Here is a 17,342-nt window from a genome sequence, read left to right on the forward strand (position 1 = left end):
TTTTAACTCCTTCAAAATCCTTGTACCAACCCTTCCGATTTATACGATATTGTATCGCAATATTAAGTCGTCATTATAAAAGTCTATAAATGGCAGAATGTAAAGTGTAACAATCATTATCATTTGGCAACGTACAAACTCGACCATCTGCGCCGGAGACCTGGACCACAATTGTCGATCGGCCAGATGTTGAAAGTACATTGAACAGGAAAAACCCAAGAAAGGATTCTCGATAGTCATAGAAACAAAGACACAGATACGAGTGACTCATGAATTGTTGCATAATGCGACTTGCAATGCATCGCCTATTTAAGAAATGATTATAATCTGGTGAAAAGGAGTATGTTTTGAAATTTTATATATTTTGATAAAATTATAATTTCTGATTAACTTTATTTAATATTTTTTTATATTTTATATTTCTTTAGCTTTCAAAAGCAAATTTAGAAAGTTGGGAAATGTATTAAATCTCCTACAAAAAACAGTGTGCTCCAAAAATAATTATACATGTTTGGAGTATATGACACATATTTCTGCATAATTAAATAAATGATAACGTTTCGAGATATGACAGGTTCCGATCTTTTTTTCTCTGTATGAACAATCAAGGACGTTCGAGCAGATTCCCAGAATGCAATTTCTCGTCCCACATAATAACACAATTGAATATTTCATAGACTCCTAGTGACATAAAGCTCTTTGACGCTTGATTGGTAAATAGCCAATGGTATTATAATTGCATTAGCACGTGTTTGCACGTAATCCTATGCAATACTGGAGACGCCAACGTTACAGCTTGAAGAATATTCTTCGAAGTAGACAGTCCGCATCCGTGTCCGATTATTAATATTATTATGTTCGGTTATTAATATTAATATGTTATAACAACTGAGTTCTGAAATTAGTATAAATCTTCTAAAATAAATTTGTTATATATTAGTAATCTAAATAACATCATAAATATTTGTTAATTTTATTAATATTCTTAAAAAAAACAATGTATATATGATGTTCAATTTATTACCAGAATTGTAAAGAAATAAGAAAAAATTATTAAAATTTTAAAGTCACTGAGCGCTCATTAATAAATAACGAAAATATAAAGTATTATTGATATCTTCAAATCTAAAAAGTAAATAAAAAATAAATAAATAAATAAATATTAAAAATAAATACTAAAAATATTTATATATATATAAATTACTATAAATAATAATATAGTAAAATTATATATGAATGAAATATAATTTTGCTTTTACAGGATTATAATCTTTATTGAAAAACTTTTATAATTTTGCATCCCTCTTATATAATTTACGATTCAATCGTTTCCACCGTTTCTCTTGTCCTTGCATGTTATGGAAGCTTCGTTCATTTTACGAGCGTGTAAAGCATCGACTTTAACGGTGCATGGACTGCGTTTTCGGATCGTCCAAGTTTAACCAAGTAATAATTCACGGTAAAGCGTGAATGAGTATACTCGCGAATGAGTACTTTCGCGTGTGCGAGAAGCCGGCTTCGCGAGCGCTTTCACCAGTAGCCCGTGAGCGATCCCCGAAGACATTCACAGCTCAGGAATTCTTACGATAATACTCATGAATGAAATCCACTCGCTTTCGATTTGCTATATACGACTCGTAATTAACTCAAGAATTCCGTCTTAAAATTTTATGCTTGAAACATTAATAAGGATAAAATTATTTCCTTATCATTTTTATTAGTTCTTCACTGATATTGCCTATTAAAATAATTCAAAGACAAAATAAAAATCACAAAAATTCTATCTAAATATGCAAATCATTAATATATTTTTTTCTTACGAAACCGAGAGAGTTTGTTCTACGACATGATGATTTCATCCGTGACAGATCACACGATGAATCATTTATCATCTGTTCGTGAAACATATCGATATTTTCGTACATTGCACACACCTTCAAGGCAACAATGTGAAATTCGATCATGTAAAACGCAATTGTTGAAACGTACTTAGAAGGTGTATAAACGTTATATTGCGTAATACGTCGATTATCTCGAGCGTTAAGCAACAAATTCCGGTTCACTGCCGACTCGAGTGTTAAATCGCGGATGTAGCGCTACGCCATTCCCGCGTGATAATGGTCAAGCATTTCAATTAGGAATTATCATTCGGTGGCATTGAGCAGGACGATGCTTTATCGGACAAGTCGGATCAGTTTCACAAAGTGGAAAAATTCCATCTGAAGAATTAGCAGACTTCAAACTGTCAATAGGTGCTTTCCATTTACATCAAAACTCAGATAAATCTCACTTCTGTCTTTCTTCAACATTCATGTTAAAGAAAGACAGAAGTGAGATTTATCTGAGTTTTGATGTAAATGGAAAGCACCTAATATATCTGATTGATATCCATTAAATCTGAGAGATGGATCATGATTTATAAAATTTACTTTTAAAGTAAATTTAACTAAAATTTTACTTTTATTTACTTTTCTTACATTTATTCTACATTTTCAGTTTTAAACAGTAAATGGCATTTCTTTCTGTTATTATTTTCGCTATTTTTATAATTTTCATTTATTTAAATTTATTTTAGAGAGTGTCAAATCATGATTGTTTTTAGAGATTTCCGGTGGTCATCAATTAATAGAATTTGTAGTCCGGCTCGTTGCGACAAGCATTGATCCTTCTATAAATAAAATTGTAAAATGCTTCTTTTTGTTTATCTACCGCGTTTTAAACATATCGACGGTTTTCCTCCATTTTATCCGTTTGTCCGTTTTTCTACGAATCATCTTCATATCCATGAAGAAAGAAAACTAGTGATTGGCGCGTTGCTCGTAAGAATAGAACGAGATTCACGTGTCGAACAAGATAAGCGACGTCGATCTTTTTCTTCGTTCATAGATATCTACAAAACATGAATGAAACGATTGATGTACTCGCAGGCGTTGCGTCCACGAAAGATTAAATTGCCAACTTGAGAAAGTGTATTGTGTCAAAACAACGTCATTGTATTGAAGAATATCAAATATACCAAATTTTTAGATGTTAGAAAATAATTTTTATAGATGATAATAAATGTCTTCATTCACCATTTTATATTTTACTAATTCCTCTATATTTATTAATTAATTTATAATTTTTTATTATTATGTACTTTATTAATATTATATTTAATATATATATAATATATGCGTATGTGTGAATTTGATAAAACAGATTTTTTCATATTCACACGAACTCTTCCCTAACTGTTCTTTGTAAGAAGGTAAGCTCGTTTCAACTCTAACAGTGACATTTCCTGATTCGATGTGATTTGCGCTTATCACGTTCACAACGATTGCAACTGAGCTGTTGTTCTTACTAGTTAACATACCACACTTCCGGCTGTAATCTTGAACTTAACACACACTCATCCGTTTCTTTGTCTAATGTCTGTGATAAGAGATTGCGATAAAATCTCGTATGCACGATAATATTTTCATGTTTTCGAAAAAGAGGTAATTGCGATATGTATTCTTTAACAAAATTATTTATCTGAAATATATTTTTTCAATAAGTTTTAATCTCTCACATGCAGTGTCATTTCGGCAGCATGTGTTTTCATGCGTAAACGAGGTCGATCTTGATCCGAAAAGATTACGGAGTCCGTCATTTCAGTTACGTCAACGATGAAGAATTCCATACTACCGATGATGAAAAACGGAGTGGTAGGTTTCTACTTTTTACATGGCCGAAGTGTTTTCGTTACGACGACAGTATGTTTGCTTAAGATCGTCCATTCGGTAAAGACTCTCAAGCCTCCCTTCGATCCATCCGAGAAGAAGAGTCCATCTCTTGCGTCCCCCCGAACGCAAGCGGATAATAATCTATAATTATCTTAGGCGTAACAGAAGGAACGCCACGCTGCGCATTCGGTGCTTCGTAAATAGTTATTAAAAATGGGAGCAGAACCGGATCGGCAAGTTGATGGAAGGTATCCGAATATGCGATCGATCGGATCGAAGTACAAATGGACTTCTCATTTTCCACTCGAAAGACCGTCTTTTCCTTGGCCATTGTATTCTGTCGCACGTTCTGTATTAAAAGAACATATCCTTGAATATGGGCAAAGATCTTGGATGAGTTGTATCCTGATTATGGGCTATTGTGTATCCGCCGTTCGTCATCATGCGGGGTCTCTTCCACGGTGAAAAAGCCTTGACGAAGACGTTGCTTCGTGCCCGCTTTTTTCTATCTCTTCCTCGTGTCGCGCAATCATGCGGGTGAGACGACACGTATTAATTAACGCAACGCACAATTTATTGTGTGTTCTTTCCATCCTGCCTTCCGTGAATAAAGAAAACCGGAGCGAGAAGAAAACAAATAATGTCGGCCGTGAATTTACATTGGCAGAAACTGTACTAAATGAATGTTCTAATTTACGCATTTGTGTGTTTAATGTCATGCGTATTTAAATACTGTTATATTATATTTAAATACTATAAAGATAGCATTAATTTGGTTATATAAATGGCAAAGTAATGATTAATGATTCTCGAATAAATATATATATATATATATATATATATATATATATATATATATATATATATATAATTGCGTGTCTTGGACAAAGTGCAACAACATTAATCAAAGTACTTAACCATAAGAAAAAAATACTTTTGCTGCATAAGTTATTACTATTACATAAATATAGATGAATAAAAAGGCTATACACATAAATTATTGAAATTTTTGACCGCTATTTTTATAAATGGACACATTTGACACTTTAAAATAAGTATGAGATGGTATATGACATGCAGTAAAATCCGTAACCACATGTCCTTGGATCACAAGCATCTCCATGCGAATCTGAAAGGTCCGATATGTCGTGAATTCGACCTTCCTCGAGTCACCGATGCGAGAAACGTTTTTGCTCCGAGGGAATCGCAGGACAATGAACGTTTCGAAATCTAACACTATCATATATGTCGCGTCAATGATAATTTCGTCACTTCTGATTGTCATCTTTACACAATACACAAATTTATTTTATAAAACAATTCATAGAAATAAAATTGATAAAAAATATGGCAAAAGCAACGCAAATATTAATTAAATATATATGATAGATGCAAAGACATAACTAATAAAAAATTCATTGCAGCATTGCAACAAATATATATGTATATAAAATTTGATAGAGGGAAACTTGACATTTAACTGAGACAATAAAATGTGGTTTATCGGATTCGAACGGCGCATTGTAGAATCGTAAAGAAACCGGAAACACGGCCTACCGCGCCGGATATTGCAAGGGTCAGGACAGGTCTGTGGGACCAAAGGCGTAACGAGATATAAAATTCATCTCGTGTTACATACAAGTACACAGCTCGTTGTTTTAATATAATATATTATATATTCGGTCATTTTTCTGATTATCATAATCATTATAATTATATCAAAAATTAAACAAATAAAGAGTATAAAAAATATTGAAAAAAATATTGAAAAAAGATATAAAAAAAAATATAAAATATACGATTTTTAAGTCATCTCTCACGTGTCTAGTATTACAGTGTTAATTGCGAAAAATATGGAACTCACGCGCGAGTCGGTAATTGGCTCCGAAGCTTCTCTGAAAACGTACCGCTTAATCCTGAACGAACGACAAAAAAGTCTTGCGTAGATCGGCAGCGCGATTAAGTGGATCCGCCATGGTTACCACGGCATTTAGTTTTTCATTGCGTATTGTGAACGCGATTGCAACGAGTGACATCTCAGTATGCGGGGTTCTTACAGAGGATTCTCGTCCCGTCGACAAAAACTATGGGACTGCTTGTATCTTGTGCTTTGAAAACGAGGGTCTCGTCGCTGCTTTCTATTACTTATCTATAAAAAAACTACTTCTTATCGCGATGAAGACACTTTCAAAATTTATCGCAACATTTATACATGTCGTAATTAAAAGTTTATTCTCAGGCAATGTATAAAATTGTATTCAACATTGCCTACAATACTTTTTGGATTAAATAGAATCATTGCAATTATAATCGGAATGTGTGTTCATTAAATATCTATTTTGCATATTCTACCAATTACAAAAATATCCGTACAATATCTGATCCTAGAGACGAACATTGTCGATATATCTCGGACGGGCTAACGGAAGCGATTATACGTTTTGCGAACGACCTTTGCAACCCGCGTGCGAAACAGGTCAGACAAGCACAAATACAATGAAAATTCTTCGTTGTGTAGGCATCGAGGAGAATCGCGCGAATGTGATATCTAGAGCTCAAGTGGAAACGAGGATAGTGTTTGTGTGAGTGCAATAACATTTTTAAATACACCGACCCTGATCGTAATCAGGCGTGTGAAATTGCAAAAACACTTATTCACCCTAGAAAATTCTTTCAATTTGCCACTTGCAATCCATTATATTACTTTATCACCGTAAATAATTTTTTTAACACACATATATATGTAATACATTTTTATTAAATTCGTCATTAGACTCCAAAAGAATTATGTTGGATAAAAAAAAATTAATTCAAAGCAACGAAATCATTTTCAAGGATGTCCAGTGTTTCTGAAAAGCCAAGATTTCGAATGACAGTAAGTCATTCGTTTGTGCCATGTGTTTGGCTACGGTCTGTGCAGATGGCGAAGAAAAATATGCCCTACCTAAATGCCATCCTGGGACGAAGGCCCTCAGAGAGAGAATCATGTTTCTGTCCGCGCAAAAAGAGACGCGAAACCACACAGTACGTCGTGCAGTTACACTATAGCACAGACTTTAGAAGCCGTGAGAAATTATGCGGCCGTCATTAAAACTGGTCCCAGTTGCACAAGTCATAAATATTTGAAATACTTATCTCGCAAAGTCGAACAGTTATTACTTCGATAACACATTAATTATTACAATCTTAAATAAATTTACAATAAAACATTTCCTTTAATATTTTACAGTTATAAAATTCAAAGAAAATCTCGCTATCGCATTATTTCTTATAATTATATTAATTTTTATGATCATGCATAAAACAAAAATACGATATATTGTTAATTACAACGAATAATCATAGATTAAATATGTGATAAATCCATCAAATGCCATCATGCAGATACACACGTGGTACAGCTGTTAATAAGTGCTCGGGAAACGTGTTGCTCCCGTTCTTGCTAAACCGCTTTACGTCACTCAGTGAACTGCTGTAAAGCGTTTTTTATCCTATTTTACTTTATTAAACGCAGCATCGCTACTTTTTATACTCTCCCGCGTTGTTCTTAATCATCTCCCGCGAACAACACGAAACCACCCGCTCGTTTTGCCACAATAATAGCTCTATCATGCCTTCATTATTATACCACATTATATAACAATTAAAATACATTTGTCATTAAATATAAAAAATTCTAAATAATCTTCATTTACTAAATAACTGTGTCTTATATAAGCAATATTTTATATTGCCATGTAAAATAAATAAAAAACTTGTCGCGGAAATATTAATTTCGAATCGATTTTCTTTGTAACACGTAAATTGCTGGGGGTCTGGAATCCTCTGTTCCCATTTCCGGATAAATGATTTTGCGGAAGAGTTCGCCGTAAACGACAACTTTTATAAGCGGATGTGGGAAACTAATCACAAAGTACTCACCTGTTGGGGTGCGGTATCAGCCGGGGAGAAGCTCGACAGGGCGGTTAAGGGTACCAGGGAGGCGCATGAGGATGCTCTCGAGGGTGGTGGTGTGTGACCGGGGGTAGGACTTCCGCTTCCGCAACTACTCGCGCCGCCGCTGGATGAGAGGCTCACGCTATCCGCCCGTCCTCTCCACGGTGAGACCGACACGTGTTTCAACATTCCTCCTTATTCTTATCTGAAATCAGGATTCATGGATCGTTTAAATCGCATTAAATCGCAAACATTGAACTGCGAGAAAGGACATATAATTATAATTGTCTATTCGATCAATTATTTGTTCCCATGTATCAAGAATCTATTTATCTGCATATATGTTTTTTATTTTTTTACTTATAATTATGCTCAGCTGATTTATATTGAAATTACGCAGAAATCTCTTATAATAATAATAAAATTATGGTCAAGCGGACACTGACTTGTAGAGACTGACTTTATAATGTAAAAAGATCGTATTGACAATAATAATTTCACGATTTTTATCGCAAATTTGAATTTAAAACTACTTTGGAAGAGCATTGAAAAAGAACACGAGTGAAATTGTCCATTGTGAGTTTCACTTTGGTATGGATTTCCGGCAATGTATTCGTAACAGCGGTTGCTGGAAGTCGCATAGCAGAACGTTTCAATTAATCTCTTTGTGCGTTTCCTCTCGCAAGGTCGTAGAAAAACTATAATTGGTCCGGAGACCTTTCGATAAGTAGTGTCCAACGACTGTGATTGCTGGACTGAACAAATGTGGAAAGTGGCGAGAAGCCCGCTGGTAGAAAAACCGGGCGGTTACATTTTAAACGCGTCCGTGTAATTTGATGTCGGAGTGAAACCAGACAGTTGCAATATCCAAACTGACGTTTACATACGCCTACCTTTTCGAAAGCGAGGAAACCCTACATAGAGGTAAATACTAGAAATTCGCAGATGGAAGCCAGAAGCTCGCAAATCACATATGCAAAATATATACATACGTTCTCACCAAAAAGATGTTGAGATGAAACTAAATCTCTGAAGAAAAAATCTCATCCTTCGCTTTCGTTATTAATACTATTATTACCGATTATTTTTTATTCCTTTGAGGAATTTTTTCCCTTAAAAAGCGAGTTAATAAGTAGGAAAAATATTAATTTTTACACACAAATATTACTTTTAACAAAAATTCAGAAGCTGAGTTTTTCTATTCAATTTTCAAACATATATTAAGTAAACTCTAATTATACACCCCATGGAATTTCTTAATTGCATGTAATCGTAATAGGAAATATTAATGCTTTCCGGATGCGTCATCAACAAATCGACGTGTTTTGGTCACGTGCATCCGAAGGATATGAGCGTCGTGGGAGAAAAGAAGACTGTGCATATATACTTTCGATTTTTCAAGAAAGAGAAAGATTTTGTAAAATATCAAATACAAATGTTGTTAGTTTCTATGAGTTATATACTTACTTTGACTGAATTTAATCAGCTTAGCGACCCGCGCACTCAACACGCGGCGGAAATTTAAAATCGATAAATATACGACATCGAGATCATCTAAGTTCACTGTCTTACAATTAAATTAGAAAGCAATTTACGCGATAGTCACAATACACCAACGAATTCACCACAATCTCGACGGCGAGATTATACGAGGAGAGACTTCCGGCATTTCGCGCGATGACATTCAGTTTCGCGCAAATCGCTCCGCACATTTCGACCGAAACATCGTTATTCAGAGAGTCATCGAATGATCGAATGTAACGAGACGTCTCCTCCTTCCCTCGAGGAGAATTCGAACAGAGTTCCAAGTCGATTTGCTTGAAACACGGCGAATGCACCACGATGTGCCCTCGTCGAGCGTTCTGACGCGACTGGCGAGAACGCACGAGTAAGCCAACATAGTAAGCCGCGCGCCGGCGGATGAGGTGGAGGAAAGAGAACGACCTTCTTGTTTGTGTAACGCCGCTGTGCATTCGTGTATCTGTATGTGCGCCGAGAAATTGCGGGGGTGACGACGTTATTCGCGTTGTTCATGACGACGAGAAGGGCGTATGTCCACGGAACCAGTCGCTCCTGAGGAGGTCCAGGCCGTACTCTCAGCTCCAAGACTCTTCCTTGTCACGGCGAGAATATAAAACGTCCCTCTAGAATATGAAGAAGAAAGATGAATGACAATGGTAAATTGAATATCTTTATGCAAGATTTTAAATTGCAATTTTTATAATAATTTGGATATATACAACAATATTATATAATTTTAATAATAGTCTGATTTATTAATATTATTTATATTATATTATTATATTAATTATTTTATTTATATTATATAATTATTTATATTAATTATTTATATTATTTATAGGTTTATATATTTTGAATATATAAACCTGATACGATACTGAAAAAAGTATTAATTTTTTATAAAATTTTTATTTTACTAAATCAGATTATGCAACATCTTTGATAATTCTTTTTTTATATATTTTGAGATTTTTTTATATATTATATTTATTGTATTTATATGTTTATAAATCATCATGTCATATATGCAAATTACTATTAATTGCTATCACACGAAATAATTTGCGAGGACGAGGATCTCTAAGAGAAAGCGTTCGAAAGCGTGACCTGCCTTATGATTCTTTATGGTCCTTACTATAAAAATAAATTAGGATTCAGATATTACGTGATACACATAGCAAGTTCCGCGTTGTATTGTTGAAACAGAATATATCGCAGAGTCTCGCATCGTGGGGAAAGAATCCGACAGACCCCTCGGTCGTTACGGATAAGCACGTCCGGCAATTTTATTAGTAATTCCGCGCAAAAATACCCCACGGATTCGAAACTGAGGTAAGAGACATGTGTAAGAAGCTATTACGTGATGGCGGTAGCGCGTTCTCGTCAAGATAATCATCATCACAGGATCCGAGAATGTCGCGATTGCGATTTAACATCCGCCACACATAAGTCTTTCACCTGTCAGCAATCATTTTTTCGCCAACAACTTGCCTACTTTTTTATCTGCAATCGTGAAACGGGAAATCCCGCGAAATAATGAATGAAATACCATTTTCTCGCTCGCACGCAGTGCAGCACAAAATTGATCGATCGTTTTCTTGTGCTGTTCGTAGAAAGGTTAAATTCAGATTCCGCGACAAGGCCAACTAGCTGATATTCAAGCGATCGGGCCATTCGTGGAGTTAGAGACTGCTTATCTCTTTGACTGGTTGGTGCTCGACCAACAAATCTTCGTCCCTACCTCCTCACGACGATATTTTACATACACGCCTGTACCTGCCACATTCGAAAAGAAGAAGAAAAAAAATAAAACGCGAGAGGTGCGTCCTACGTGATCGCCCGACTGCATGGGCGTCGAGTTCATGCCGAGGAAAGAGAGGTTTACGTCTCGGCGAGGGAAAAGCGAGAAACATACGTGGGAGTTGGCTCGATTCACTGAATGGTAATACGTGTGCGCTTCCCCGATTCCTTTTAATAAACTTGTTATATCGCGCGATACAGGCGCCCGCCAGGAAAAACAATGACTCGTGACCTGAGAAATTCGTCATTTCGTGGAAGCTTTATATTTATAGGTCCATATTCTGAATCCTCTTTTATCGATAAAAGTGCCTCTAAAAGTGGCTTATAAGCCTTCTGATTGGCTATAAGCCACTTTTAGAGACACTTTTATCGATAAAAGAGGATTCAGAATATGGACCATAGTCACCATTATATTCCGCGATCGTTTGCATTTGCATTTACGTCAGTCTAGATGCAATCGTGCTTATTCTCGCACCGGAAGGACAAATAAATCCTCATCTTCCGGTGTGTTGCGTCTCACGATTGAATTTTCCAACCAATATAACAAATACGTTGCACTTTCCGATAGTGGTCCTTTGAAGTGATTTATAATAGAACCATCTGAAAGAAGCACTTGCCGATCAGTCTACAGATAGTGAATGTGTAGGTTTCGAAAGGAAGGAGCTCGCGATTAGGCACCTGGGTGGCATTCACGATGTAGCCAAGTACAATGTGGGGTGGTCGACACATGTAATTCGAGGCCAATCTCAAATGCGTAGGCGCGCCGAAAATAAGGGATGTCTTCGAAAATAATAAATCTGGACTGAAATTGTACAGATTATCTAAAATTTATCTCTCTATTAAATTTTCATTTAATGAATTAAACTTTTCATGTGCAATATCACAATATTTGCTAATCTTTTATTTATCTCAATTAATTTTTTTTAAATTAAAAAATTGCTGTTGCAATTGCAAGATCATTTTTTTTAATGCATCTGACTCGTAAACGATTTTTCCGAAGACTTACGCATCGCACGCGCCGCGCTCAATTCTTCGAATTTTTTCCTTCGATTCTACTGGGGTCGAGGACCGACAGTCGTAAAAAAACATTGCTCGTATCTAACGGCGGCATGTTTGTAAGAAGCGCGAATGACTTTGGTCTCGAGGCGGCATGAGAGAGTTCCACGGCTGCAGCCACGCGTACTATCGCGATTCGGTCGTGCAACACGCCTTTTGTCGCGAACACAAGGGACCTCACTGTGAAAGGTCTTTCCACCATCAGCTCTAGCTTCGTCCGCGACGATCTCGAGGAGAAAATTCAATTAACCGCGCCAAGCTAGATCGCCGCTGGTGCAGCTGCAATCAGTAGATAAGTCTCGTGAATGCACGCGTGCACGGCCGACAATGCGAAACGTGTGCGCACATATATATGTTAAGTCTCGTTAAGTCAGCACAGATTTATCGCGCGAAAGGTACGTACCTTATGACCCTCGATCTTGCGCGTCGAGCAGCTTTTGTGACGAATAATTTTCATACGTCATGAACTACCTTCTGTTGTGCAAAATAGGATATTTATATTTAAAATAATATTTATATTGAAATTAATTTTGATTGATTATTTGATATAAAAATCTATAACTATCTATAAAATGAAAAAATTTTGAATATCGATATCTGTTAAATAATATAAGATCGTTTGCACATATATAATATTTAAATATTGCAAAAAATTAATCGATCTCTTTCTCTTTCTCTCGTACTTGATCGTTTTTCAATCATATTTATTTTTAACATTCAATTTTTTCAAATTTAATTTCAATATATAATAATGTTTCCACATAAATTCAAGATTAAATTAAATGATTATCGTATATAAATTAAATGATTATAACGTTAAAGATGGATTCTGGAAGTATAATCATTGCAACGATGTTTCAGTGAAAAGCTGCAATCATATTTTTCATCATTTTCAACGTATGATGTAACAAAGTTAAATAAATTACATAGCATTATCGTTAAGTGCCTAGCGTTTACCAGTTTAGCCTATGAAATCTGCTTACAAGTACTCGCTGATAATGCTATACAATTTATCTGCGTTACATCATTTAGATTTAAAAATAATCAAAAATACATGAGCGAAACGTTCTTCTGAAAACACTGACATTCGTTTCACGATTATAATTTGTATTATAAAATTTTCGCATCACCTGCTATTCTTGATTTTGCTATTGTATGTAATTATTTAATGAATTTTGATTTACGAGGAATTAAACGATCGACAATAGGGAAATCAGCGTCTATGCAAATTCCACGAAGTCAATTTGTTACCCGGCACCGACGACAGGAGAGGAAGTGTGAGAGGAGTAATCGGAACCATGGTGGTCAGTTTAACCGTGTATATCGAGCAGCGACGGACGAGCATGACGGACTATAGTATGCGCAGGATACTATGAGACTTTAGTGGAGCGCACGATGCACGGTCCAGTCCGGTGAATCCCATGGTGTAGCGTTACTTTCCCACAGGCGAGGCTCTTCCTCTGTGTATGTGCGATTCTTCCCAGTCATATGCATCTATCATGCACCTGCACACGCCGATTTGCGTGTATGAGTGCACGAAGCGAGGGGGACACGAAAAGGGACATGTATCTTTTGCGAGACGAACCTGTTGTCCCTCAGTTCGCCGAATCTGAAGATGGACGTAACCGAGTGTTACCGCTTGAAAAATAATTTCCACCTTCTGGAGCCATCAATTTCAACGATGTAGGAAGCTGGGAACGAAACGTCTCACGGAGGAAAATGAACAAACCGGAAGAGAAAAGATGGTATTACTATAACTGCAAATTTCGATGCGTGCAACGACAGCGGAATTTATATTGTTATATTGACAGGTTTCGTTGTGCTTGAAATTTTTGGGAGAAAAAATAATTAATTGCACAAAAAGAATGCAAAAAATTTAATAATAAATATAATGTAAATTTAAATGTAAAATATAATTAGAATTGAAATTAATAATATTGTTAAGTGTGTATATATGTAAGATAAATTAATATTAATTAATATTATTTTATAAACATAATGATTATTAACATTAAAATTACCTAAATATCACAATACATAATAAGTAATGCATTCTTTTATTGTGCGAATATTTTGATATAATTACGTCTTAATGAAAAATAATATCCATAGTAAAATCCATGGTAAAATCGTCGATGACCATGGAAGGAAAAAATATGTGTTTAGAATTCCCCTCCAAATATATACACGAAACATGAAATAGTCCTGGAAATGAGCTCCGTCACGCAAAGCGGAAGCTGAACCTTGCCATATCATGAATTGTCATTAAAATATACATCAATCATAACCAAAATGTAACTTCAATTTCTGCAAAGAAGAATAATAGCTATTCTCTATAAAACAGTGCATCTCAATCCTCGGTATTATTCACTCTTCTTAAGTCTTTTTTATATATCTCTGAAGATTAAGTAATTAATAATAAAGTCAAAATGTTGATATATATTCAGATGAAAAATATGGAAGATATAAATTATTCACATATAAAATGATAAAATAATATTTAAACAAAAGTTTAATAATGTTTATACTAGCACTAAAATTATATTTAAAATTTATTATGCTGAAATTTAGCAAGCAATAAGAGAATCCAAAAAAATCCTTCTCTCGTTCTGTTGGGTGAAAAGAAAAATAAATATGAAAACTAATCTTATGATTTCTCACGTTGCATATGTGATAACACGAGAACTGGCAACAAGGAGCGTTATGGAACCTGAGAATCAAATTTGTACGACAGTCGCTTGTATGAAACCTTAATCACACTGTAAATAGATATTTATCTTGTTTTCCTTAGGACATATAGGGCTCTTTTATATGAAGGATTTATCTATCATACTTTTTTTTAGTACTAAAACCAGCAAGTACATAAGTAAGTGATATATTAAGTACATAATATCATCACATTTTTAAAATATAATAGTATTATAGATATAATATAGATAAAATATTAATAAAATATGTGTTTCATTATTTTAAAATTTAAAATAGTTTCTTAAAAAGAAAAATAATATAATAGAACGAAAAATTTTACATTAATTCGACACATATATATCTCGATTATGAGTCTACTTTTATATTTACAAATTTTTAAGAAGAGCGAAGTAGAACCATACATGCGTCAGGTGTGCATTATTAGCTAAATTATATTTCCATTATGTTTTAGGGTAGGGTCTTCCGCATCTGATAAAAATAGCACAGTCATCTCAGATGTTCTCTATCAATTATTGATTTCCGATAACTTTAAACACTAATCTCTTTTTAAAAAAAAAAAGAAAATATAAAGAGTATAGTCCGCGCCTGTTGCATAAAAAAAGTAACAATGTTAAATGTATTTTTTTGGAGATACTCTTTCAAGTCACCGGATGCTATTGGATATATTCAGGCCATCACAAAAACCTAACTATCTGCATTGATTGATTTTATTACAGATGAAAAATTATTCCTGTCACATCATTAGAAATTTAATTAAAGATTTTAATTAAAATTATCAGTCAATTGGCAATTATTGGTATTAATATTTTTATATAAAACGTTTCTATGTAAAACATTTCGATATATATCGAGAGATTATTCGATAATTTTATTATTACATTATCGTATAAGCTTAATTGAAAAGTTATTTATAAATAATATAATTAAAATAATATAATTATTTCTTATTTTTACTAAATATGTAACATAATTATATTATATAAATAGATAATAATATTATATAACATAATACAATACAACTAAATGTAAATTATATTGTGTAAATTGTTGTAGCCGTATAAAATTTACAATGTTATATCTTACTTCTCCCTCTTGGTTATGCAATTGATTAATTATTTCCTATTTCGCGTTCTGACAGCGAATTGGTGATTTAGGAGTGGTTCGGCACATGTAGGTCAGCTCTTATAATCTTTAGAATGATTGACTTACATTACACGCTTCGTGAACTTTTGAATTTCTTAAGACACAGAGGGCAACGAGGGATAACGAACTAGCAGATGATATCCTTAGCAGGTCGGAAAAATCATATCTTGAAGAAAATACTAATGCGTTTTTTACTAAAATTTCAAAAATTACTTCCTATTCCTAAATAAAATTTCCTAGACAAAATTTTAAATACTGTCTTATATATCATTCTATTCTCTTAATTAATTTCAATATTATTGTTGTAATTGTATGTTTTATTCTACTTTATTGCAATTTATTATATAATTATATAATTATAAATAAGATGTGTTGACCGCATTTTTTAATATTTACAAATCATAAAAAAATGCGTAAAATAAGAAAAAATATCTCATGGAAACATATTTCAGTTCTGAGATGACGAATAAGTTATGACTAACAGTATGACAGTACGAGAAGTCATATTGTAAACTGTTCAGAGTGCCCAAGTCGCGAAGTGTTCTCAGACAATGAATGCTGCGAAACATAAATCATCTACGTATAGAAGTCTATCATTGTCAAGAGTCGTATATCATGGCAGTTTATAGATTTTACAATACATATATTTCATTATACATATAGTGATTTATATAGTTTATCCGTTCTACACACACACATAATATTTTATACATATACATTCGTAACAAATAATACTGTAAAACATAAATATAATAAATAAAAAGATTAAGAAAAAAAATAAATCACTACTGTATTATATTTCAATAAATAGAAGATTAATAATATATTATATAATATATTATATACTAAGATTAATAATATATTATAAAATAATATATTATATATTATAAAAAAATAATTGAGAATTTCACTTTTAGAAATAGCGTTTAAGAGCGCACATAAAAGCTAATTTGGATAGGCTGCTAATAATTAGAAGCTCCATGGCTGAAATATTTTCGGTCGGTAGTTATTAAGGAAATGACGTTAAATTAAATAGCTTCACCGCGTGCTGTCATAGAGATGAAGAATAAGGGTGCCTTGCACGTGCAGCAAACACCACACCCTCAAAAGCCGCGCCCTTATCCAGGCGCGGCCGAACATTGCACTTTCCACCCTTACAAACGACACACGAACCATTAATCTGTATTTTCACGTGATAAAGCACATCAATATGATTATACGGAACGAGCCGCTATATGAAAGACGAAGCGATGATTTGATAGTCACGTTCGTGGAAAAAGTTGTAGCTTCATGAGAGAGAAGAAATAATAGCGGAATCGCGTATCATAGGCAGAACATGCAAAGTCATATAAATGTGTCGTATTTTGTGACATAATCAACCATAAAGCTAATTACATATCATACTTATAGCTACATTGCATTTTGCTTTTATACGCATATTACGGTAAGAACAGTGTATGGAATTCA

The 17,342-nt window shown here is 34.0% G+C and overlaps 1 protein-coding gene across 9 annotated transcripts in view; it reads right to left on the minus strand.

The window, feature by feature from the left end:
* Rau (RA domain-containing protein rau) overlaps positions 1 to 17,342 on the minus strand; it is a 54,092-nt gene that overhangs the window by 22,567 nt on the left and 14,183 nt on the right. For all 9 annotated transcript variants that reach the window (XM_083097687.1, XM_083097685.1, XM_083097690.1 and 6 more), the window contains 2 exons: positions 9,114 to 9,790; positions 7,632 to 7,851 (listed from right to left, as the gene is read on the minus strand). In XM_083097687.1, the coding sequence (XP_082953813.1) occupies positions 7,632 to 7,835 (204 nt within the window). In that variant the 5' untranslated portion in view covers positions 7,836 to 7,851; positions 9,114 to 9,790. The remainder of the gene's footprint in view (positions 1 to 7,631; positions 7,852 to 9,113; positions 9,791 to 17,342) is intronic.

This window comes from Camponotus vicinus, unplaced genomic scaffold, assembly GCF_025532165.1.
Source record: "Camponotus vicinus isolate PSW18456_S1 unplaced genomic scaffold, iyCamVici1.0 SCAF_4, whole genome shotgun sequence".
NCBI classification, from domain to species: domain Eukaryota; kingdom Metazoa; phylum Arthropoda; class Insecta; order Hymenoptera; family Formicidae; genus Camponotus; species Camponotus vicinus.